We start from the raw sequence: 26139 nt of genomic DNA on the forward strand, positions 1-26139 counted from the left end.
CCTAACAGCCAGTCTGGAATTCAGCCAGCTCCAATTAAAAATCTGATCAAAGACAACCTACAGCTCAAAGGTAATGTCAAAACATTCACAACTACTGTTAATTCATTATCAAGTGACAAAATGCTCAAATAAATGTTATTTCTCTAGAGTTTAAGACTGGGGGGTTAATATTGTTCTAAGATGGTCAACCCGGGATTATTTAGCTATTTGATTTTGAATTTGTAGGTCTAAAAATAGATATACAGTACCAGTCAAGTTTGGACACACCTACTCATTCAAATATTATTATTATTTTTTTAGCTATTTTTTTTAGCTATTTTCTACATTGTAAAATAATAATGAAGACATCAAAACTATGAAATAACACATATGGAATCATGTAGTAACCAAAAAAGTGTTAAACAAATCAAAATATATTTTAGATTCTTCAAAGTAGCCAACCTTTGCCTTGATGACAGCTTTGCACAATCTTGGCATTCTCTCAACCAGCTTCACCTGGAATTTTTTTCATATACTGAGCACTTGTTGGCTGCTTTTCTTTCACTCTGAGGTTCAACTCATCCAATACCATCTCAATTGGGTTGAGGTTGGGAGACTATGGAGGCTAGGTAATCTGATGCAGCACTCTATCACTCTACTTCTTGGTCAAATAGCCCTTACACAGCCTGGAGGTGTGTTGGATCATTGTCCTGTTGAAAAACAAAAGAAAGTCCCACGAAGCGCAAACCAGATGGGATGGTGTATCGCTGCAGAATGCTGTGGTAGCCATGCTGGTTAAGTCTGCCTTGAATTCTAAACAAATCACAGACACCTCCACCACTTCACGGTGGGAACCACATATGCGGAGATCATCCATTCACTTACTCTGCGTCTCACAAAGACACGGTGGTTGGAACCAAAAATCTCAAATTTGGACTCATCAGACCAACTGACAGATTTCCACCGGTCTAATTTCCATTGATCGTGTTTCTTGGCCCAAGCAAGTCTCTTCTTCTTATTGGTGTCCTTTAGTAGTGGTTTCTTTGCAGCAATTTGACCATGAAGGCCTGATTTCATGCAGTCTCCTCTGAACAGTTGATGTTGAGATGTGACTGTTGCTTGAACTCTGTGAAGCATTTATTTGGGCTGCAATTTCTGAGGCTGGTATCTCTAATGAACTTATCCTCTGCAGCGGAGAACTCTGGGTCTTCCATTCCTGTGGCGGTCCTCATGAACCAGTTTCTTCACAGAGCTTGATGGTTTTTGCGACTGCACTTGAAGAAACTTTCAAAGTCTCAAAGTTCTTTAGGACCTTCATGTCCTAAACTAATGATGGACTGTCGTTTCTCTTTGCTTATTCGAGCTGTTCTTGCCATAATATGGACTTGGTCTTTAACCAAATAGGGCTATCTTCTGTATACCACCCTTAACTTGTCACAACACAACTGATTGGCTCAAATGCATTAAGAAGGAAATTAGTTCCACAAATGAACTTTGAAATGCATTCCAGGTGACTGCCTCATGAAGCTGGTTGAGAGAATGCCAAGTGTGCAAAGCTGTCATCAAGTAAAAGGGTGTCTACTTTGAATCTCAAATATAAAATATATTTTGATTTGTTTAACACTTGTTTTGTTACTACATGATTCCATGTGTGTTATTTCATAGTTTTGATGTCTTCACTATTATTCTACAATGTAGAAAATAGTAAAAATAAAGAAAAACCCTTGAATGAGTTGGTGTGTCAACTTTGACTGGTACTGTATATATTTGATCAAATATAGACTTTGGCCTTTAGTACCAGATCCCCCAAAAACGCATTGAATAACACATTCATAAATGGAAATATCAAATCAAAATTGAGACTCAGCCTATGCCACAAAACAGATTTCTCTGGCTTAAACTGAAAGATTTTGATGGGAATTTTTAAGTGTTACTTATATTGATGCACTGGTGTATCAATAGACTCTAGGGGGATTTATTAGACATCCTACCCAATGCTTAAATATTCAATATGAAGCACTGGTTGCTAAAATTCTAATAGTTTGCCTAATTTCAGTTTATGTGACAAAACAAGAAATCAGTGTAGAGAATCATTGTACTATCTAAACCAATGTGAAATATCTTTTCAACTGTCTACACAAAACCAAAAGTAAAAGATGCAAAAACTAAACTTAAGAAATTCGCACATATAACAGATCTACCGCTTCTTAGACTTGCGTTCAATGAGATTGACAGATCTATAACGCACATTTCTATATGAATTTGATTGGGTCGCCCAAAATATTACATATTGCAGCTTTAAGAACCTTTGCTCACCTGCTTACATTTTTCATTTGAACAGGGGGAATGATCAACATCCCAAAGAGAGGGACTAATTACATTAATATTGAAGCAGGAAGCAAATGGCCATTATATAAGCCCTGTGCACCTCAAACTGAAGACCCCTCGCTTTGTGCTGTGATACCCATATTCTATCAAGATGTTGAGCACTTAGAATGAAGAAAGTAATAAACAAAGTGAGCAATCTGGCTTTATTTAGGGTTGCTACATAGGTGTCAATATTGGTTATTTTTCGTAAACTATTGAACATTGTGAAATAGAAGAAAAGACAGGTGCAGATTTTGAGGAGGCTTTTGATCGTCGTTTATTCAATGATTTAGAGTCTTATATCAGAAACCGATGAGTAAAGTAGTGAATATTGGGTATTTATTTATTTAGAGGGTCCGACAAGGGGTTCCAGTTTCGCCTTATTTATTCTTATTGGCTATCGAGATTCTGGCCATCCCAATCAGGAACAATTCCAATATATACTGAACAAAAATATAAACCCAACATGTAAAGTGTTGGTCCCATGTTGATCTGAAATAAAAGATCACAGAAATGTTCCATACACAAGAAAATATGATTTCTCTCTAGTGAGTATTTTTCCTTTGCCAAGATAATCCATCCACCTGACAGGTGTGGCATATCAAGAAGCTGATTAAACAGCATGATCATTACACAGGTGCACCTTGTGCTGGGGACAATAAAAGGCCACTCTAAAATGTGCAGTTTTGTCACACATTACAATGCCACAGGTTTCTCAAGTTTAGAAGGTGTGCGCAATTGGCATGCTGACAGCAGGAATGTCCACCAGAGCTGTAAAATCATGAAGTTGTTGCATTTATTTTTGTTCAGTATAGTAGGTCTGTGTATCAGTGGTATTACAACCAAAATGTCCTTATATGCAGATGATACAGCATTTGCCTTTCAGCCTCAACAATCATCACTAGTTGCTCTTATTGAAGACTTGAATGACTTTTCTAATTTATCGGGTCAGAAACCAAATTATGAGAAATACACCTTTTTGAGAGTGGGTTCCTTAAGAAAGTTAAGAACTATCTTTTGCCCTGTTTTGTACCAATGAAGTGGAGCAATGGCCCAGTGGACATGCACATTCCAAAAGAATGAAGGATCTTGTAAAGGAGAACTTAGATGTGAAGCTAGCCAAGATTGACAAAATACTATTGCTGTGGAAAGGTAAAGCTTTGTCTTTATATGGCAGAATAACCTTGAAAAACACATTCATTACCCTGTTTATCTACAGTGCCTTCAGAAAGTATTCACACCCCTTTACAGCCTGAATTTTGTGTCACTGGACTACACACATTACCCTATAATGTCAAAGTGGAATTATGTTTTTAGAAATGTTTACAAATAAATACAAAATATAAACCTGAAATGTCTTGAGTCAATACAGTGGCAAGACAAAGTATGTGAACCCTTTGGAATTACCTGGATTTATGCATAAATTGGTTATCAAATTTAATCTGATCTTCATCTAAGTCACAACATCAGACAAATATAGTGTGCTTAAACTAATAACACACAAATTATTGTATTTGTCTTGTCTATATTGAATACATCATTTAAACAATCACAGTGTAGGTTGGAAAAAGTATGTGAATAGGCTAATGACTTCTCTAAAAGCTCATTTAAGTCAGGAGTCAGCTAACCTGGAGCCCAATCAGTGAGACGAGATTGGAGATGTTGGTTAGAGCTGCCTTGCCCTATAAAATAATAATCTATACACCCAGTCACTACAAAGATACAGGTGTTCTTCCTAACTCAGTTGCCGGAGAAGAAGGAAACTGCTCAGGAATTATCAGGATAAAAATAAATTATGTAACGGAGATAAGCGCAGGCAAAGTCATGAATGAAGTATAATGTTTTGGTCAGACTGAGATAAAGGAAACTCAGTCCCTAAAATGATACAAAAATAACCAAGTCAGTCAGCACAGAGTCAATTTTGAATTTAATTTCAACAAAATGGTCATATACTCACATAACGTGAAGTATAGTACTTCTATTGCACAAAACGATACGTGACAAGTTGAATAACTTGTCTCACTATGGTACACTTTTCTGTAAATCTAGTACCATCGCTTTGATAAAATTCATTTGAGAAAACTTTGGAAAAGGTTCAACATTACCTTTCACATATTTTCAATACTTTATACCAGTGAAGAGTTTTTACAGACACCTTCACACCAACCATATCATCTACTCTGTCTCATCATACTCATTCTTTCCTCGGTTTACTTCATCCGGTTCACTTCATCCAGTTCACTACTACATCCAAAACCAACAGATTTAACTACAAACAAACTAATACTACATTACATGTCACTCACTATACATGGGCCGTGTGCATTTTCTGCTGGTGTATCCTGAGGTAGCTCCTCTCTGAGAACCTCTTCCCACAATGCGTACAGGCGAACGGCCTCTCTCCCGTGTGGACTTTCAGGTGCATCTTCAGCTGGTGCTGGTGGGAGAACCTCTTCTCACACTGGGGGCAGCTGTAGGGTTTCTCCCCTGTGTGGACCCTCTGGTGTCTCTTTAGGTGACCAGCCTGAGCGAAGCACATTTGACAATGGGTACAACTGTAGGGTTTCTCCCCTGTGTGCATCCTCTGATGGATCTCCACCTGTTTGGGGAAACTGAAGGCTTTCCCACAGAACAAACACGGGAAGCGCTTCTCTTTGCCACTGGATCTGCAGATAGAGTTACTGCTACTGTAATTTGTCAATGGGCTTGTGTAGCCATTTGGTGTTGAGGCACTGGCATTGTCGGAAGTCTGGTTTAACATTAGGAAAGTGTGAGGAGGATGAAGGCCAGGGAATGTCTGTGTTGTTGCAGGGTCCATGTTCCAGTTTATAGATCCTATAGAAGGCAGGCTGAAGGAAGCACCTATTAGGGGGTTAACCTGAGGCGCCACCAATGTCTCTGAATCACAATTATAGGAGCAGGACGGAGCATTGCTAGCCCAGTCTGTGTCTGTTGTTCTCTCCCCTCGCATACGGACACCTCCTTGTCCCCGCATACCAAATCTACACCTTGCCCTGGTCTCAGACAGTCTATTGTCATGGTGACTAAGTTTGGTTATTGTTTTGGGTTCAACAGTCTGTTTCTGGTTGTGTTTAACAGTGTTGTTCCCCAGCCCAGAGTTGAGAACGCTGTCCCATCCACTGACCTCCACTATGTCGCCTCTGGTCCTGGCCTTCTCAGTGATGTCCCCTGGGCCCTTGGTTGCACCCGTCTGGTTCTGGGAATCCAAGATGGCCACCCAGTCTCCCCTGTTAGCCTGCAGCCAACCACCTGCAAGAAGAGGTTAGAATATAGACTTATATTTAGTTTTTTTGTTGTCAATTACCAGGTCAAGTTCATACATTTATAATTTGAGTTTTTGTATGTAAACATAAGTTGTATTGATTTAATTGTATGAATGAAAAAAAATAATAGCCAGGTGCATCACTATTTCAATGGAAGATCTATCCCTATATGTAGGCTGTATGTACACTGAGTATACAAAACATGCTCTTTCCTTGACATTGAGATGACAGACACAAAGGGAGGGGACAGGAAAAAAATAAGGATTTTTAAGTCTTGAGACAATTGAGACATGGTTTGTGTATGTACAGTGGGGCAAAAAAGTATTTAGTCAGCCACCAATTGTGCAAGTTCTCCCGCTTAAAAAGATGAGAGAGGCCTGTAATTTTCATCATAGGTACACTTCAACTATGATAGACAAAATATTTTTAAAATCCAGAAAATCACATTGTAGGATTTTTTATGAATTTATTTGCAAATGATGGTGGAAAATAAGTATTTGGTCAATAACAAAAGTTTATCTCAATACTTTGTTATATTCCCTTTGTTGGCAATGACAGAGGTCAAATGTTTTCTGTAAGTCTTCACAAGGTTTTCACACACTGTTGCTGGAATTTTGGCCCATTCCTCCATGCAGATCTCCTCTAGAGCAGTGATGTTTTGGGGCTGTTGCTGGGCAACACGGACTTTCAACTCCCTCCAAAGATTTTCTATGGGGTTGAGATCTGGAGACTGGCTAGGTTACTCCAGGACCTTGAAATGCTTCTTACGAAGCCACTCCTTCGTTGCCCGGGCGGTGTGTTTGGGATCATTGTCATGCTGAAAGACCCAGCCACGTTTCATCTTCAATGCCCTTGCTGATGGAAGGAGGTTTTCACTCAAAATCTCACGATACATGGCCCCATTCATTCTTTCCTTTACACGGATCAGTCGTCCTGGTCCCTTTGCAGAAAAACAGCCCCAAAGCATGATGTTTCCACCCCCATGCTTCACAGTAGGTATGGTGTTCTTTGGATGCAACTCAGCATTCTTTGTCCTCCAAACACGACGAGTTGAGTTTTTACCAAAAAGTTCTATTTTGGTTTCATCTGACCATATGACATTCTCCCAATCTTCTTCTGGATCATCCAAATGCTCTCTAGCAAACTTCAGATGGGCCTGGACGTGTACTGGCTTAAGCAGGGGGACACGTCTGGCACTGCAGGATTTGAGTCCCTGGCGGCGTAGTGTGTTACTGATGGTAGGCTTTATTACTTTGGTCCCAGCTCTCTGCAGGTCATTCACTAGGTCCCCCCCGTGTGGTTCTGGGATTTTTGCTCACCATTCTTGTGATCATTTTGACCTCACGGGGTGAGATCTTGCGTGGAGCGCCAGATCGAGGGAGATTATCAGTGGTCTTGTATGTCTTCCATTTCCTAATAATTGCTCCCACAGTTGATTTCTTCAAACCAAGCTGCTTACCTATTGCAGATTCAGTCTTCCCAGCCTGGTGCAGGTCTACAATTTTGTTTCTGGTGTCCTTTGACAGCTCTTTGGTCTTGGCCATAGTGGAGTTTGGAGTGTGACTGTTTGAGATTGTGGACAGGTGTCTTTTATACTGATAACAAGTTCAAACAGGTGCCATTAATACAGGTAACGAGTGGAGGACAGAGGAGCCTCTTAAAGAAGAAGTTACAGGTCTGTGAGAGACAGAAATCTTGCTTATTTGTAGGTGACCAAATACTTATTTTCCACCATAATTTGCAAATAAATTAATTAAAAATCCTACAATGTGATGTTCTGGATTTTTTTTCTCAATTTGTCTGTCATAGTTGAAGTGTACCTATGATGAAAATTGCAGGCCTCTCATCTTTTTAAGTGGGAGAACTTGCACAATAGGTGGCTGACTAAATACTTGTTTGCCCCACTGTATGTGTGCCATTTAGATGGTGAATGGGCAAGACAAAAGATTTAAGTGCCTTTGAACGGGGTATGGGAGTAGGTGCCAGGCATAGTGCTGTTGAGGTGACTGTATTACCGCCACACCAGCAGTCACAAGTCATGAAGGCAGTCAAATTCGGCGTGACCGTTTAGTCATAGTAATTAGGCTTCTCCAAGCTCTGATGCTGCTGCTTGTCATTAGTGGCCTACCAAACTTGCTAACTGCCTTGTAATCAGCACTCTATTGTCCTTCTAATCACTCTGACAATGCAAATGTATTCGAAAATCTAATCAAACAATTAATGAGAGCCCATGAGCTCATGTTGAGCAACATTTCAATAGGCTATGCAATTGCGTGATGGCCTCTTAAAAAGAGGAGGAACCCATCAGCTTTCTATAGGCTAGGCCACTATATTTATTTCTCAACTTTCCTAATATTAAGAACATTTCTTATATTTACAACAGGAGTATAGCCTACCTGGCTGGAATGAAAATAAATCACGGGGAAAAACATCCTCCATTTGCTACTTACAATAAGTGCATAGATGACATGTATTTTTTCCCGCTGCCCCTGTTTCGAAACAGGTGCATGATAATGGTCCATTCTAAATCAACACAAATTTCACACATTTATTATTTAGTATATGTACAGACAAGAATAAATCAGGAATAGTCTGATGTGTGACAATATTAGCCTATCACTTGTGAATGATGCCCAGCATAAGAACAATGACTTTTGTTTGCAACTTTTTCTAATCATAGTAGCACACCTCATGTGGTCTAGCCTATGGGCCTATATGTTTTAATAAGGTTTGTATCACAACTAAAGTGGCCAAATAACTTTACAAGGGGTGTATAGCCTAACTGGCATACATAAGCAGCGCATGAGTTTCAAGTTTGGGTTAGATAATTTTCACCATAAAAAATAAAATGTATAATAAAAGCATGCATAATTGCATTTGTGGTCACTCTTGACAAAGGTGTTTTCCGCTAATGGAACATCCGCGCTTATAGCCTACTACCATGTGCGCAATGCTGCGCTTATAATGTTAAAAAAATTGCCTAACATTTTAAGCTAAACATTCTGATGTGTTGCGTCAGCCACATTGCGTAAAAAAAATTTTTTTATGTAAGTGTTTGTATTCATTTGGGATCTATCGCATCCCACAACTGTCCCAGACTATGTTTGGAATATTTATTTATTGCACAGAATAGGTCGACAAAGGTTGACAAAAGATTGACAAAGGCTAGTGCTTTTGCTGTTCGTTAGGCCTACTCATCTTGTTGGCTGACGAAAAGTAAATGTGGACAGTTCTTGAAATATATTCAATATGCACCTTGGAATTGGATAAGGACACGCGCAGTTGCGTCCCCGATGTGTCTATCTTCACTTGTAGCCTGTGAGAAAGACCCGCTCACTTGAAGGAGCACGCAGCACTCAGGGAGAAGGGCACAATGGCCACTGGCCGCAAAAGGCATGGATTTTTTTAGGGTGCATTACGGCCACACAAAGGGGTTGCCGCAGTAAAATTCTAGGCATTATCAAGTGCTTGTCAAATTGTGAATGAGTGACTGATGTAGTGTGTACAGTCTGCGCAAAAAACTAAGCAGAGCCCATGCCTTTCAAGCTATTTTTTTCAAATAATCATTAGAGTCGCATCATGCAGCCTTCCAATGTATTACAAATCAAAACATATAGCCCAACGTTTGTATCACAACTAAAGTTACAAATTAATAACTATAAATTAAGCATATAGGAGTACCTATTTCTTTGTTAACCACCCAACGCAGAATAACCGCAAAAATATCCTTTCTATTTTATTCAGCTTTGTTCAATTGTATTCTTCATACTATAAAATAATGCCACGGAATTCTAAGCAAATCTTGTCTGCTAAATGAACTAGTCAGTCATTTGGCATAGTCATTTGGCACAGTCATTTGGCATAGCCAGATCAGGACCTAACATAAGGACAACTCACAGCTATTCTGTTCTTCTGTGTCACGTTCTGACCTTTATTTCCATTGTTTTGTCATTATTTAGTATAGTCAGGGCGTGAGTTGGGGTGAACAGTCTATGTTTGTTTTCTATGATTTTGGGATTTCTATGTTTCGGCCTAGTATGGTTCTCAATCAGAGGCAGGTGTCATTAGTTGATTGAGAATCATACTTAGGTAGCCTGGGTTTCACTGTTTGTTCGTGGGTGTTTGTTTCCGTGTCCGTGTTTTTCACCACACGTTACTGTTTTGGTTTTAGTTCGTTCCACGTTTATTGTTTTTGTATTCAGTTGTTCATGTTGAGTATTTCTTTTTTTTTCTCTTCTTTTTAATTTTTTTTTTTTTACCCCTTTTTTTACCCCTTTTTCTCCCCAATTTCGTGGTATCCAATTGTTGTAGTAGCTACTATCTTGTCTCATCGCTACAACTCCCGTACAGGCTCGGGAGAGACGAAGGTTGAAAGTCATGCGTCCTCCGATACACCGTGAACCTGGCAACCTTGGTTAGCGCGCACTGCGCCCGGCCCGCCACAGGAGTCGCTGGTGCGCGATGAGACAAGGACATCCCTACCGACCAAGCCCTGCCTAACCCGGACAACGCTAGGCCAATTTTGCGTCGCCCCACGGACCTCCCGGTCGCGGCCGGTTACGACAGAGCCTGGGCGCGAACCCAGGGACTCTGATGGCACAGCTGGCGCTGCAGTACAGCGTCCTTAACCGCTGCGCCACCCGGGAGGCCCATGTTGAGTATTTCTTATTAAAAGAACCATGGACACTTACCATGCCGCATATTGGTCCTCCGATCCTTCTCGCCTCTCCTCTTCAGAAGAAGAGGAGGAAAACCTTTACATTCTGAAATAGACTACATTTTCTTCATATCATGCTTCTTTAGACCTGTCTAAAATAAATAATGGATTTATTGTGATGGTGTAGGCTATATTAAATGGATTTATTATACTTTTTAAAATGTAGATGTAGGCAATATGTTGTAGCCAGGAGATGCTAAATATGTTTATGTTAATTAATGGTCAATTACCGTGGGAGAGACAGTTATTTGCTTGGCAATCACCAGCTGACAAAATTTCGCGACCACCACAGCCTTAGCCAGGCACACCGGTTTGTGTCAAGAACTGCAACGCTGCTAGGTTTTTCACGCTCAACAGTTTCCCGTGTGTATCAAGAATGGCCCCCCACACAAAGGACATCCAACCAACTTGACACAAATGTGGAAAGCATTGGAGTCAACATGGGCCAGCATCCCTGTGGAACGCTTTCAATACTTTGTAGAGTCCATGCCCTGACGAATTGAGGCTGCTCTGAGTGGGGAGGGTGCAACTCAATATTAGGAAGGTGTTCTTAATGTTTGGCAATCTCAGTGTATTTCTCCCTTACCTTGCTCCCCCATCTTTAGTCCACTCAAAAGCTCAATGCTCTCTGGTCCATCTTCTATTGTCTCCTCTTTGACTAGCAACAGATCAAGATTCCCATCCTCCATGTCTACTGACTGTAAGATACAGAGCGAGAGGATGTTAGATCATGAAATCTAATATGGAGCATCTTCTGATTGGGCAATGAGGTACTGCTATTAATACTATGCAAGTGTGTTAGTTGATTTGATTACTTGACACTCTTTAATGTTTTGATAATTCAAAGGCATGGTCCCACACTTAAGACACAAATAATTAATCAAGACCTGGGCCCGTATCCACAAAGAGTCTGAGTAAGAGTGCTGATCTAGGATCTTTCCATATAATCTTATTCATTATGATCTAAAAGGCTAAACTTATCCTAAATCAGCACTCCAACTCTGAGAGGCTTCGTGGATACAGACCCTGACCTAATAACATTCAGACAGTAGTTCACAGTGGGTTTACCTCAGTGAGACTGTGTTTGGTCCTGTGCTGCTCAGCTGGTTCCTCTGTGGATTCAGGAGGAGGTGTAGTCTGGTTGTCCTCCATGACCATGGGACCCTCAGGGTTCCCCAGGCCCTCCTCACACCCCTCCTCCTTCACCAGCAGCACCTCTGGACCCTCCTCCTCCTGGAAGAGAGAGGTGATACAGACATTCACTCCCTCAGGTACATACATACATACACACACAAGATAATAAACACATTCAACATGGAGGGGCCAAACTTGCAAACATAAGCAAGCATTTAAAGTTAAACAGGTTATCACGCAGAAAATGCACATAAGCCAACTAAAATGTGTGTTTTACTTGCAAGTGACAGAAAGCTAAATTGTAACTGGTCCCATCAGATAACACAGATTAGCCCTTTGCTAACCTCACCAGGTGGCAGTGATTACTTCCTGGCACAACTTCTGCAGCCAATTAAAGTCGTAGATGTAGTTGGACGTGTTCATGGAAGCATCCTTAAAGCACGCCAGTCCAAAAGCACATTCTGATCAGCAAAGCAACAAGGCTATCGTGTGTATTTCATTGACTGGTGGAATTGCTCTCTGTCTAAAGTGCCTAGTCCATGTAATTGTCGCAGATTGTGGCAAGGGTTCGAATCTCACATGAGTCGCCACCCCCCCGCACACAAACAAACTGCTATTGCCAAATAATCACATTGCATATGATTACATGGATGTGTACACCTAAATGTAGGCCAAGGTTTTATATGCATTTTTATAATCTGCTTTGTCACACATATTTTTTCCCTCGAGGAAGATGATCCAAAGTGTACAGTAGAAACAGTTTGCACTCTCGTTCTCGTCCTACAGGTGGCAGTGTTGCAGCTTGAATCAACAATCTTAATATTTTTTCCCTCGAGGAAGATGATCCAAAGTGTCCAATAGAAATAGTTTGCACTCTCGTTCTCGTCCTACAGGTGGCAGTGTTGCAGCTTGAATCAACAGTCTTAATGGGACATTTCAAAATGTTTTTTTTGTTATTTAACCAGGCAAGTCAGTCAAATTCTTATTTACAATGACAGCCTAGGAACAGTGGGTTAGCTGCCTTGTTCAGGGGCAGAACTACAGATTTTTACCTTGTCAGCTTGGGGATTCGATCTAGCAACCTTTCGGTTACTGGCCCAACGCTCTAAACACCAGGCTACCTGCCGCCAGCTTCTACTTCATATTCATCTCAAGCACCACCCCAACATCAACAAATGTGAAAATGGCGCTTTCTATGTTTTGTAGTAAAAAAGATAGAGGAAGATAAGTGTTTCTAGTGACATCAACCAATTAGTTGACAATTAGTAGCCAGTGCCTACTTATAATTGGTTAATAATCACGCAATGCACACCAATGATGTCATTGGAAACACTTATCTTCCTCTATCTTTTTTACTACAAAACATAGAATGCGCCATTTTCACATTATGTTGATGTTGGGGTGGTGAATATAAAGTTGAACATTTTTATATATGTCCCTTTAATGTAGGAAGAGTATATTTGTATGTAAGCTACACTTACAGTACCAGTCAAAAGTTGACTCACCTACTCATTCCAGGGTTTTTCTTTTATTTGTACTATTTTCTACATTGTAGAATAATAGTGAAGACATCAAAACTATGTAATAACACATATGGAATCATGTAGTAACCAAACAAGTGTTAAACAAATCAAAATAGATTTGATATTCTTCAAAGTAGCCACCCTTCGCCTTGATGACAGCTTTGCACATTTTTGGCATTCTCTCAACTGAAAATGTTAGAAATGTCCCTTTAATGTAGGAAGATACTTGGCTGTCATCAGTATATTTTATGTAGTCTACACTACAATGTTTTATAGTTTATGCATTATTATAATATTCCACTTCGTCACATGTGCTTTGAATCAAGTATCAAGGACTGACATTGAACAGTTTATTCCTCAACAAAAAAGCTTGATGTGAGGTTACAAGTCAACCTCTTTAGCAGCCACCTAGAAGTGATGAGGATGGCAATAGCCCTCATGACTGCTATTTGACAAATCCATAAGGCTCTTGATTTTTATTTAACGATAAACTTTCTTTCATACAAGCATATGAATGTGTGTGAAACAGATGAACCAAAAATGTGGATTTTGTCATAATGTGGAAAATGTGAAATGTTGTCTAGCGTTAACAAGTCTAAAAAGCAGTAGCTCTGTTCCATTTGAGCTATTTCTATGCTTCAGTTCTTAAGTTTAGTTTTTGCGTGTTGTACACCAACTTCAAACAGCTGAAAATGCTATCTTTTTTGGTTCTGAAAAATATTTTTCACAGTGGTTTAGATGGTACAATGACTCTCTACACTATACTTGCTTGTTTTGTCACATAAACTGAAATTAGGTAAAATATTAGAATTTTAACAACCAGGAAATGGCAGAGCAATTTCTGCATAGTGCATATTTAAGAAATGCCATTGGATGGTGGGTAGAAAATCTAAGACCTTTGATAGGCTGAAGCAGAAGTTCTGCCAGGATGTAATCAGTGCCACCTGGTGAGGTCAGCATACTGTATTGCTAACTTCTAACATGTTATCTGATGGGACCAGTAACAAGTTTGCGTTTGGTCACATGGAAGTAAATCAACTATTTGAATTGGTGCCAAAACATTGCTGGGAATGTATGTGTATATATATATATATATATATATATATATATATATATATATATATATATATATATATATATATATATATATATACACACACACACACACAGTGGGGCAAAAAAGTATTTAGTCAGCCACCTATTGTGCACGTTGTCCCACTTAAAAAGATGAGAGAGGACAGTAATTTTCATCATAGGTACACTTCAACTATGACAGACAGAATAAAAAATCCAGAAAATCACATTGTAGGATTTTTTATGAATTTATTTGCAAATTATGGTGGAAAATAAGTATTTGGTCACCTACAAACAAGCAAGATTTCTGTCTCTCACAGACCTGTAACAACTTATTTAAGAGGCTCCTCTGTCCTCCACTTGTTACCTGTATTAATGGCACCTGTTTGAACTTGTTATCAGTATAAAAGACACCTGTCCACAACCTCAAACAGTCACACTCCAAACTCCACTATGACCAAGACCAAAGAGCTGTCAAAGGACACCAGAAACAAAATTGTAGACCTGCACCAGGCTGGGAAGACTGAATCTGCAATAGGTAAGCAGCTTGGTTTGAAGAAATCAACTGTGGGAGCAATTATTAGGAAATGGAAGACATACAAGACCACTGATAATCTCCCTCGATCTGGCGCTCCACACAAGATCTCACCCAGTGGGGCCAAAATGATCACAAGAACGGTGAGCAAAAATCCCAGAACCACACGGGGGGACCTAGTGAATGACCTGCAGAGAGCTGGGACCAAAGTAACAAAGCCTACCATCAGCAAGGGCATTGAAGATGAAACGTGGCTGGGTCTTTCAGCATGACAATGATCCCAAACACACCGCCCGGGCAACGAAGGAGTGGCTTCGTAAGAAGCATTTCAAGGTCCTGGAGTGGCCTAGCCAGTCTCCAGACCTCAACCCCATAGAAAATCTTTGGAGGGAGTTGAAAGTCCGTGTTGCCCAGCAACAGCCACAAAACATCACTGCTCTAGAGGAGATCTGCATGGAGGGATGGGCCAAAATACCAGCAACAGTGTGTGAAAACCTTGTGAAGACTTACAGAAAACGTTTGACCTCTGTCGTTGCCAACAAAGTGTATATAACAAAGTATTGAGATAAACTTTTGTTATTGACCAAATACTTATTTTCCACCATAATTTGCAAATAAATAACTTAAAAATCCTACAATGTGATTTTCTGGAATTTTTTTTCTCATTTTGTCTGTCATAGTTGAAGTGTACCTATGATGAAAATTACAGGCCTCTCTCATCTTTTTAAGTGGGATAACTTGCACAATTGGTGGCTGACTAAATACTTTTTTGCCCCACTGTGTGTGTGTGTGTGTGTGTGTGTATATATATATATATATAATCACTGCTCAAAAAAATAAAGCGAACACTTAAACAACACAATGTACAGTGCCTTGCGAAAGTATTCGGCCCCCTTGAACTTTGCGACCTTTTGACACATTTCAAGCTTCAAACATAAAGATATAAAACTGTATTTTTTTGTGAAGAATCAACAACAAGTGGGACACAATCATGAAGTGGAACGACATTTATTGGATATTTCAAACTTTTTTAACAAACCAAAAACTGACAAATTGGGCGTGCAAAATTATTCAGCCCCCTTAAGTTAATACTTTGTAGCGCCACCTTTTGCTGCGATTACAGCTGTAAGTCGCTTGGGGTATGTCTCTATCAGTTTTGCACATCGAGAGACTGACATTTTTTCCCATTCCTCCTTGCAAAACAGCTCGAGCTCAGTGAGGTTGGATGGAGAGCATTTGTGAACAGCAGTTTTCAATTCTTTCCACAGATTCTCGATTGAATTCAGGTCTGGACTTTGACTTGGCCATTCTAACACCTGGATATGTTTATTTTTGAACCATTCCATTGTAGATTTTGCTTTATGTTTTGGATCATTGTCTTGTTGGAAGACAAATCTCCGTCCCAGTCTCAGGTCTTTTGCAGACTCCATCAGGTTTTCTTCCAGAATGGTCCTGTATTTGGCTCCATCCATCTTCCCATCACTTTTAACCATCTTCCCTGTCCCTGCTGAAGAAAAGCAGGCCCAAACCATGATGCTGCCACCACCATGTTTGACAGTGGGGATGGTGTGTTCAGCTGTGTTGCTTTTACGCCAAACATAACGTTTTGCATTGTTGCCAAAAAGTTCAATTTTGGTTTCATCTGACCAGAGCACCTTCTTCCACATGTTTGGTGTGTCTCCCAGGTGGCTTGTGGCAAACTTTAAACAACACTTTTTATGGATATCTTTAAGAAATGGCTTTCTTCTTGCCACTCTTCCATAAAGGCCAGATTTGTGCAATATACGACTGATTGTTGTCCTATGGACAGAGTCTCCCACCTCAGCTGTAGATCTCTGCAGTTCATCCAGAGTGATCATGGGCCTCTTGGCTGCATCTCTGATCAGTCTTCTCCTTGTATGAGCTGAAAGTTTAGAGGGACGGCCAGGTCTTGGTAGATTTGCAGTGGTCTGATACTCCTTCCATTTCAATATTATCGCTTGCACAGTGCTCCTTGGGATGTTTAAAGCTTGGGAAATATTTTTGTATCCAAATCTGGCTTTAAACTTCTTCACAACAGTATCTCGGACCTGCCTGGTGTGTTCCTTGTTCTTCATGATGCTCTCTGCGCTTTTGACGGACCTCTGAGACTATCACAGTGCAGGTGCATTTATACGGAGACTTGATTACACACAGGTGGATTGTATTTATCATCATTAGTCATTTAGGTCAACATTGGATCATTCAGAGATCCTCACTGAACTTCTGGAGAGAGTTTGCTGCACTGAAAGTAAAGGGGCTGAATAATTTTGCACGCTCAATTTTTCAGTTTTTGATTTGTTAAAAAAAGTTTGAAATATCCAATAAATGTCGTTCCACTTCATGATTGTGTCCCACTTGTTGTTGATTCTTCACAAAAAAAAATACAGTTTTATATCTTTATGTTTGAAGCCTGAAATGTGGCAAAAGGTCGCAAAGTTCAAGGGGGCCGAATACTTTCGCAAGGCACTGTAACTCCAAGTCAATCACACTTTTGTGAAATCAAACTGTCCACCTAGGAAGCAACACTGATTGACAAAAAATGTAACATGCTGTTGTGCAAATAGAATAGACAACAGGTGGAAATTATAGGCATTTAGCAAGACACCCCCAATAAAGGAGTGGTTCTGCAGGTGGGGACCACAGACCACTTCTCAGTTCCTATGCTTCCTGGCTGATGTTTTGGTCACTTTTGAATGCTGGCGGTGCTTTCACTCTAGTGGTAGCATGAGACGGAGTCTACAACCCACACAAGTGGCTCAGGTAGTGCAGCTCATCCAGGATGGCACATCAATGTGAGATGTGGCAAGAAGGTTTGCTGTGTCTGTCAGCGTAGTGTCCAGAGCATGGAGGCGCTACCAGGAGACAGGCCAGTACATCATGAGACGTGGAGGAGGCCGTAGGAGGGCAATAACCCAGCAGCAGGACCTCTACCTCCGCCTTTGTGCAAGGAGGAGCACTGCCAGAGCCCTGCAAAATGACCTCCAGCAGGCCACAAATGTGCATGTGTCTGCTCAAATGGTCAGAAACAGACGCCATGAGGGTGGTATGAGGGCCCGACGTCCACAGGTGGGGGTTGTGCTTACAGCCCAACACCGTGCAGGACGTTTGGCATTTGCCAGAGAACACTAAGATTGGCAAATTTGCCACTGGCGCCCTGTGCTCTTCACAGATGAAAGCAGGCTCACACTGAGCACGTGACAGAGTCTGGAGACGCCGTGGAGAACGTTCTGCTGCCTGCAACATCCTCCAGCATGACCAGTTTGGCGGTGGGTCGGTCATGGTGTGGGGTGGCATTTCTTTGGGGCCTGACTGCCATTAGGTACCGAGATGAGATCCTCAGACCCCTTGTGAGACCATATGCTGGTGTGGTTGGCCCTGGGTTCCTCCTACTGCAAGACAATGCTAGACCTCATGTGGCTGGAGTGTGTCAGCAGTTCCTGCAAGAGGAAGGCATTGATGCTATGGACTGGCCCGCCCATTCCCCAGACCTGAATCCAATTGAGCACATCTGGGACATCATGTCTCGCTCCATCCACCAATGCTACATTGCACCACAGACTGTCCAGGAGTTGGCGGATGCTTTAGTCCAGGTCTGGGAGGAGATCCCTCAGGAGACCATCCGCCCCCTCATCAGGAGCATGCCCAGGCATTGTAGGGAGGTCATACAGGCACGTGGAGGCCACACACACTTTAAGGACATTACATCAAAGTTGGATCAGCCTGTAGTGTGGTTTTCCACTTTGATTTTGAGTGTGACTCCAAATCCAGACCTCCATGGGTTGATAAATTTGATTTCCATTGATAATTTTTGTGTGATTTTGTTGTCAGCACATTCAACTATGTAAAGAAAAAAGTATTTAATAAGAATATTTCATTGATTCAGATCTAGGATGTGTTATTTTAGTGTTCCCTTTATTTTTTTGAGCAGTGTATATATATATATATATAAATAAATTACTGGGAGTTTTTCTATATATATATATATATATGAGGTCGACTGGTTAATCGGAATGGCCGATTAATTAGGGCCGATTTCAAGTTTTCATAACAATCGGAAATCAGTATTTTTCAACGCCGATTTTGTAAATAAAAAATAAAAAAATTACAACTTTATTTAACGAGGCATGTCAGTTAAGAACACATTCTTATTTTCAATGACGGCCTAGGAACGGTGGGTTAACTGCCTTGTTCAGGGGCAGAACGAGGGGATTCAATCTTGCAACCTTTCGTTAACTAGTCCAACGCTCTAACCACCTGCCTCACGAGGAGCCTGCCTGTTACGCGAATGCAGCAAGAAGCCAAGGTAAGTTGCTAGCTAGCATTAAACTTATCTTATAAAAATCAATCAATCAATCATAATCACTAGTTATAACTACACATGGTTGATGATATATATCATAATATATATAATCATAATATATATATTACTGGTTTATCTAGCGTGTCCTGTGTTGCATGTAATCGATGTGGTAGGCATTCGCGGAAAAGGACTATCATTGCTCTGTGTACCTAACCATAAAGATCAATGCCTTTCTTAAAATCAATACACAGAAGTATATATTTTTAAACCTGCATATTTAGCTAAAAGAAAGGTTAGCAGGCAATATTAACCAGGTGAAATTGTGTCACTTCTCCTGCGTTCATTGCACAGTTTGCAACAGTTTGGGCCGCCTGGCTCATTGCAAACTAATTTGCCAGAATTTTACATAATTATGACATAACATTGAAGGTTGTGCAATGTAACAGCAATATTTAGACTTAGGGATACCATCCGTTAGACAAAATATGGAACGGTTCCGCTGTTGTCGATGTGTTCCTGGTTTGCGCCCAGGTAGGAACGAGGAGAGGGATGGAAGCTATACCGTTACACTGGCAATACTAAATTGCCTATAAGAACATCTAATAGTCAAAGGTATATGAAATACAAATCGTAGAGAGAGAAATAGTCCTATAATTCCTATAATAACTACAACCTAAAACTTCTTACCTGGGAATACTCATGTTAAAAGGAACCACCAGCTGTCATATGTTCTCATGTTCTGAGCAAGGAACTTAAACGTTAGCTTTCTTACATGGCACATATTGCACTTTTACTTTCTTCTCCAACACTTTGTTTTTGCATTATTTAAACCAAATCGAACATGTTTCATTATTTATTTGAGGCTAAATTGATTTTATTGATGTATTATATTAAGTTAAAATAAGTGTTCATTCAGTATTGTTGTAATTGTTATTATTACAAATAAATAAAATTTAAAATGTTAAAAAAAAAATCGGCTTTTTTGGTCCTCCAATAATCGGTATCGGCGTTGAAAAATCATATATAGTTTTTTTTACCTTGATTTAACTAGGCAAGTCAGTTAAGAACACATTCTTAGTTTCAATGATGGCCTAGGAACAGTGGGTTAACTATCCTTGTTCAGGGGCAGAACGACAGATTTTACCTTATCAGCTCGGGGATTCGATCTTGCAACCTTTCGGTTACTAGTCCAACGCTCTAACCACTAGGCTACCTGCCTAGTGTGCAACTATTTATTTTTAAACCCATCATGGTGGACATAAATATGTCAGCTGTGATAAGTCAAAAGTAATCAGCAGACAAATGTGACTAAACTATGACGTGTACAGTAGGTGTTTGTTAGTGTGTGGGTATGTGTAGGTATATTTAGCAAGTGTATATTGGTTATAAAGTGCTGTCGGATGCATGCAGAATAGGGTGAGATCCGATGTGATGTACACGGAGTATACCAAACATTAGGAACACCTTCCTAATATTTAGTTACCCCCCGCTATTTTGTGCCACCAGAACAACTTCAATATGTCGGGGCATAGACTTTACCAGGTGTTGAAAGCGTTCCACAGGGATGCTGGCCCATGTTGACTCCAATGCTTCCCATAGTTGTGTCAAGTTAACTGGATGTCCTTTGGGTGTTGGACCATTCTTGATACACACAGGAAACTGTTGAGCGTGGAAAAACCCAGCACCGTTGCAGTTCTTGACACAAACTGGTGCGCTGGCACCTACTACCATACCCTGTTCAAAGTCACTTAAATCTTGTCTTGCCCCTTCACCCTCTGAATGGCACACATACACAATCCATGTCTCAAATGTCTTAAGGCGTAAAAGTCCATTTTTACCCTGTCTCCTCCTCTTCAGCTACACTGATTGAAGTGGATTTAACAAGTGACATCAATAACGGATCACAGCTTTCACCTGGTCAGTCTATGTCATGGAAAGAGCAGATGTTATTAATGTTATGTATACTCAGTGTATATTAAAGGGAGTCTCAATGAAAGTCAGAATAAAAATACCCATTTTGTGTTTATTAAACATAAACAAGGGTTAAATACACCATATGAAAACCACATATACACATATCTAAACTAAAACTGCATTCACTTTCTTACTAAAAGTGTCTTGGGAAAAAATGTATTGTTGAATGGAAGTAATGAAATAGACATTTGTAAACATTACAGTACAAACACTATGTAAAATACTTTTCAGGCTTATATATGCCTTACATATCGCATGTCTGGATGCAATATTCTACCCAGGAATATTCAACACTGAAATCTGTCACTCTCGTTATTCCAAATGCATCTGTGGATCTTTTCAGCTGACATTTTTTTTTATGCAGGGTTTGATATAAACGTCAGAAGCTATCGAGTGGAATGGTTACTTTCTATGTTATAGAGTGGAATGTTTTTTCTGCTGGTGTAGCCTGAGGTAGCTCCTCTCTGAGAACCTCTTCCCGCAGTGAATACAGGCAAATGGCCTTTCTCCCGTGTGGACCTTCAAGTGCATCTTCAGTTGACCAGGCTGTGCGAAGCGCATGTGACACTGTGAACAGCTGTAAGGTTTCTCCCCTGTGTGGATCCTCTGGTGCCTCTTCAGGGTGTCCTGGCGAGAGAACCTCTTCTCACACTGGGTACAGCTGAATGGTTTCTCTCCTGTGTGTACCCTCTGGTGCCTCTCCACCTTCTGGGAGCTGCTGAAGCCTTTGTTACAGAACATGCAGAGGAACCGTTTCTCTTTATTATTGCCTGATGTGGCTCCCCCTCCCTGAGCCCTGTCGTTTGAGTTCAATACCTGATCGAAAAGGACACGGCCGCGTGAATCGGAAGGTGCCATCAACGTGGACACTGGGTCGCGATCCTTGAACACGTGTAAAGGGGAGTGGGTGGCGACATTTGGATTTGTCTCCAAGCTTCCCCTGTAATCTAAGAAATCTCTGCCCTGTGAGTGTCCGTCTCCTAGGTGACTATCTGCATTCCACGTGGGAGGAACGTTGCCCTCCACTTTTACAGTCCCCTCATCTGCCAATATAACCTCCTCTTTCTTATCTAGGCACCCTTCAGAGTATACACTACTACTGCGCCGGTTCCAGTCCCCTCTAGACAGATCAGTCTGTGTGTCTAAACCCAAGGGTATGTTGCCAGGGTCCATCTCTGCAGTGTAAGAACAAGACGGATCATCACCGGCAGTGTCTAACGCGTCACCATCACCATGGGAATTAACCATCCTCTGGCTCTGGTGAAATACTGGTAAATACTCTGAGCTGGGAGCAAGAGGACTGCCCAGACTACCCAGCCCCAATCTCTCTGGGTCTGATCTGTGGTCAGATCCTGTGTGTAAGAGCCTGTGTGTTACAGTTAAAGTCTTGGTGTCTGTCTCTGACTTGAGGACAGCGTTCGGTGTTCCACTGACCTCCGTGATGCTGCGTCGGGTCCTGGGCTGCGCTGGGGTGGTGGGGTCCTCCGTAGCTACAGAGGGCGCTCCAGACTGAATGTCTCTGATGTTCTGTGGGTCCTCCTCTCCTTCAGACCTCTCCAGTTTGACCCCAGGACCTGCAGCCTCTGCATCTGTAGACTGGAACAAGAAGATAACAATGTCCTAAGGAAGTCTCACATGCTCCCCTATGGCAGATTACTTCTTTTTTTCTCTCTTTCCTTTATTTAACTTACATGTAAGCAAGTGAATAGCTGAGGGGAGATTTTCTGAAATAAACGTGACACATTTGATTTACAAAGTAACTCATTGTTTTTAATGCAACACTATTACACTAACCTCTATCATGATAATGTGCTGGGTTGAGGTTCCACTCCCCTCATCAACAGTGATTGTTTGGTCATCTCTCCATGTATTGTGTTCTGCTGGCTTCACAAAGCTTCTGTGGACTCCAGTGAGATGTCCTTCACCTGAGAGAGTGATTGGGGGAAATGAGCTGGTTAGGTTAGCTACTGTCAATGCTATATTGTACACTTTTGACACTGTCTACAATTGGTAAGGATGTAAGATAAAACTTCTCATAACTTCTTGAAAAACTATTTATTGAGTATGGATTATGTTCCATGCATCTAATTGTTTAATTTAATAAATAATAGAAAATGCAGTAAATCAAGAATCAGGTTAGAATATGATTGTGTCTCTCACAAGATAGCTAAGTAATCAGGGGATTTATTGTATACGATCCAAAAACTGACCAAGACCCAATTCTGGGTAATATCTGAACACATGTGCAGAGGGGAACGGTTCGACAGGCACTGAACTAGATATGAACGGCAACAGGTAGCACAGCCTCTGCAAAATGTACCTCTTGTCATTCCTCTGTATCGGTCAAGGATCTTGACACTACTTGGGCGACTGGCGAGGACGCGCTCTCGCATTGTCCTCTCTGCGCGCTCCCGTGCAACCTTCAGTTCTAGTAGTTTCCTCCGCAATGCCCTGTTTTCTTTCTGGCTTTGATTTATTTCCAAACGAAACACTGCATAGTCGTCGTCTACCAGTTTACAGATCTCTGCCACGGCTGCATTCGCTAACACCTCCATGATGGAGGCTATTTGAGTGTGAAAAACCATACAGTTAGCCATTTTTGCTAACGTTAGCAACTAGCTAGCTAGCGTTTCCTAGATAACAGCTATCAACCAAGTCCTGTCTCCAACGTGAATTAAACACGACATGGGGTTTGATGCTATACAGTTAAAGGAGTCATATTTTGAGTTCCAGTGTGTCAATACACGTCTAAATAAAAACGATAAGGTGGAAATTAACTTGTAATAACTGTTCACTTCCGTTTACTTCTTCGTGTGAGTTTCCGGCAGACTCGACGTTGTTTTGCGTATTTCCGCCTTTCACAGGGGTCCCACTAGTTACCACAGCCACAAAGTCAAAATTGTCTATATCGTAAAAGTTCATGTGAATAAAAACATATTTTTTGGTCTTAATTTAGGGTTAGGTTTAAAATCAGAAGACAATTTGTAGAAATATGCGGGGTTTTGACTTTACAACTGTGGTAGATAGTGACTGACCCTTTTACATGTCGGAGGAGTCCTGGGTAACTGCATACATGGAGTGTGTCTGTAAGTGTGCGTGTCAACATACAATATGTATAGGGGTAAGGTGACTAGGCATCAGGATAAATGATAAACAGAGTAGAAGGAGCATTATTTTATTGAACTTTTACTTTAACAGGGAAGAAATATTGTGCCTTGTATAATTTAATATACACATTATACACACACACACATATATATATATATATTAAAATACAAAACCACAGGCATGGGAAGCACAAATAAAACATCATGAATCACCCTGAAAAACAGTTACATTCCTCCACAAAATCCCCAATCAATACTTTAAATGGCCCGAATGGCACCAGAACATCAGATGAAATGTGTTTCGAATTTTGTTCCAGCGTTACGGTGCATTTAAACTAAAAGCAGATTTACTTAGCTCTGTGGAGAACCTAGGAACCTCAAGAGTTAACCAATCCTGTAAATGGGTTTGGCAACTCAGGTGCCTATAATTCAACAACAAAGTTAGATAAAACTGACATTTATGTAGGGCCTTGCAAACATAAAGGGAGTAATGTCGAAATCTACGGGTCTTTAGCTAAGAACAGAAAACTTTTGAAACAGGATGCAGTGATGAGTATCAAATCTGTAACCTGTAACAAAATGAAGGGCGCTATGGTAGATTACATCCAAAGGTATGAGAGTCGTAACAGCTGCACTTTGATAAATAATATCACATTAATCAAGAACAGATTCAAAGGTTGACTGAATAACCTGAAAGGCACGATTTGTTTCTGGACTTTTTCCACATTTTGTTACATTACAGCCTTATTCTAAAATTGTTTTTCCCCCTTCATCAATCTACATACAATACCCCATAATGCAAAGCAAAAACAGGTTATTAGAAATTTGGGAAAATGTATAAAAAACTGAAATATCAAATTTACATAAGTATTCAGACCCTTTACTCAGTACTTTGTTGAAGCACCATTGGCAGTGATTACAGACTCGAGTCTTCTTAGGTATGACTCTACAAGCTTGGCATTCTTCTCTGCAGATCCTCTCAAGCTCTATCGGGTTGAATGGGGAGCATTGCTGCCCCGCTAATTTCAGGTCTCTCCAGAGATGTTCGATCAGGTTCAAGTCTGGGCTCTGGCTGGGCCACTCAAGGATATTCAGGGACTTGTCCCAAAGTCACTCCTGCGTTGTCTTGGCTGTGTGCTTCATTCAGGTCATTGTCCTGTTGGAAGGTGAATCTTCGCCCTAGTCTGAGGTTCTGAGCGCTTTGGAGCAGGGTTTGATCAAGGATCTCTCTGTACTTTGCTCCATTGATCTTTCCCTCAATCCTGACTAGTCTCCCAGTCCAGGCCCCTGAAAAAGATCCCCACAGCATGATGCTGCCACCACCATGCTTCACCGCAAGGATGGTGGCAGGTTTCCTCCAGACGTGACTCTTGGTATTCAAGCCAAAGAGTTCAATCTTGGTTTCATCAGACCAGAGAATCTTGTTTCTAATGGTCTGAGAGTCCTTTCGGTGTCATTTGGCAAACTCCAAACGGGCTGTCATGTGCCTTTTACTGAGGAGTGGCTTCCATCTGGCCACTCTACCATAAAGGCCTGATTGGTGGAGTGCTGCAGAGATGGTTGTCCTTCTGGAAGGTTCTCCCATCTCCACAGAGGAACTCTGGAGCTCTGTTAGCGTGACCATTGGGTTCTTGGTCACCTCCCTGACCAAGGCCCTTTGCCGCCGATTGCTCAGTTTGGCCAGGTGGCCAGCTCTAGGAAAAGTCTTCCATTTAACGTCTTCCATTTAATAATAATAATAATGATGGAGGCCATTGTGTTCTTCGGGATCTCCAATGCTGGAGAAATGTTTTGGTACCCTTCCCCAGAACTGTGACTCGACACAATCCTGTCTCGGAGCTCTATGAACAATTCCTTCGACCTCATGGCTTGGTTTTTGCTCTGACATGCACTGTCAACCGTGGGACCTTATACCCCGCCATCGTCCAGAAGGCGAGGTCAGTACAGGTGCATCAAAGCTGGGACCGAGAGACTAAAAAACAGCTTCTATCTCAAGGCCATCAGATTGTTAAATAGCCATCACTAGCACAGATAGGCTCCTGCCTATATACACAGACTTGAAATCATTGGCCACTTCAATAATGTCACTTTAATAATGTTTACATATCTTGAATTACTAATCTC

The 26139-nt window shown here is 41.0% G+C and overlaps 1 protein-coding gene across 4 annotated transcripts in view; it reads right to left on the minus strand.

Annotated features, from left to right (window-relative positions):
* The window catches only part of LOC110498480 (uncharacterized), a 40415-nt gene extending 16647 nt beyond the window's left edge, over positions 1–23768 (minus strand). For 3 of the 4 annotated variants that reach the window (XM_090210542.1, XM_090210543.1, XM_090210541.1), the window contains exons 1-6: positions 23229–23768; positions 22703–22833; positions 22343–22504; positions 11416–11580; positions 10934–11045; positions 5492–5616 (exon numbers count right to left, since the gene is read on the minus strand). In XM_090210542.1, the coding sequence (XP_090066668.1) occupies positions 5492–5616; positions 10934–11045; positions 11416–11580; positions 22343–22504; positions 22703–22833; positions 23229–23505 (972 nt within the window). In that variant the 5' untranslated portion in view covers positions 23506–23768. Of the gene's footprint in view, positions 1–4257; positions 5617–10933; positions 11046–11415; positions 11581–22342; positions 22505–22702; positions 22834–23228 lie in introns of those variants that run through there. The other variant, XM_036953755.2, reaches the window with a different exon arrangement.
* Positions 23769–26139: the final 2371 nt, after the last annotated feature.

Source organism: Oncorhynchus mykiss, chromosome 19 (assembly GCF_057628025.1).
Source record: "Oncorhynchus mykiss isolate SJ-2025 chromosome 19, ASM5762802v1, whole genome shotgun sequence".
NCBI lineage: Eukaryota > Metazoa > Chordata > Actinopteri > Salmoniformes > Salmonidae > Oncorhynchus > Oncorhynchus mykiss.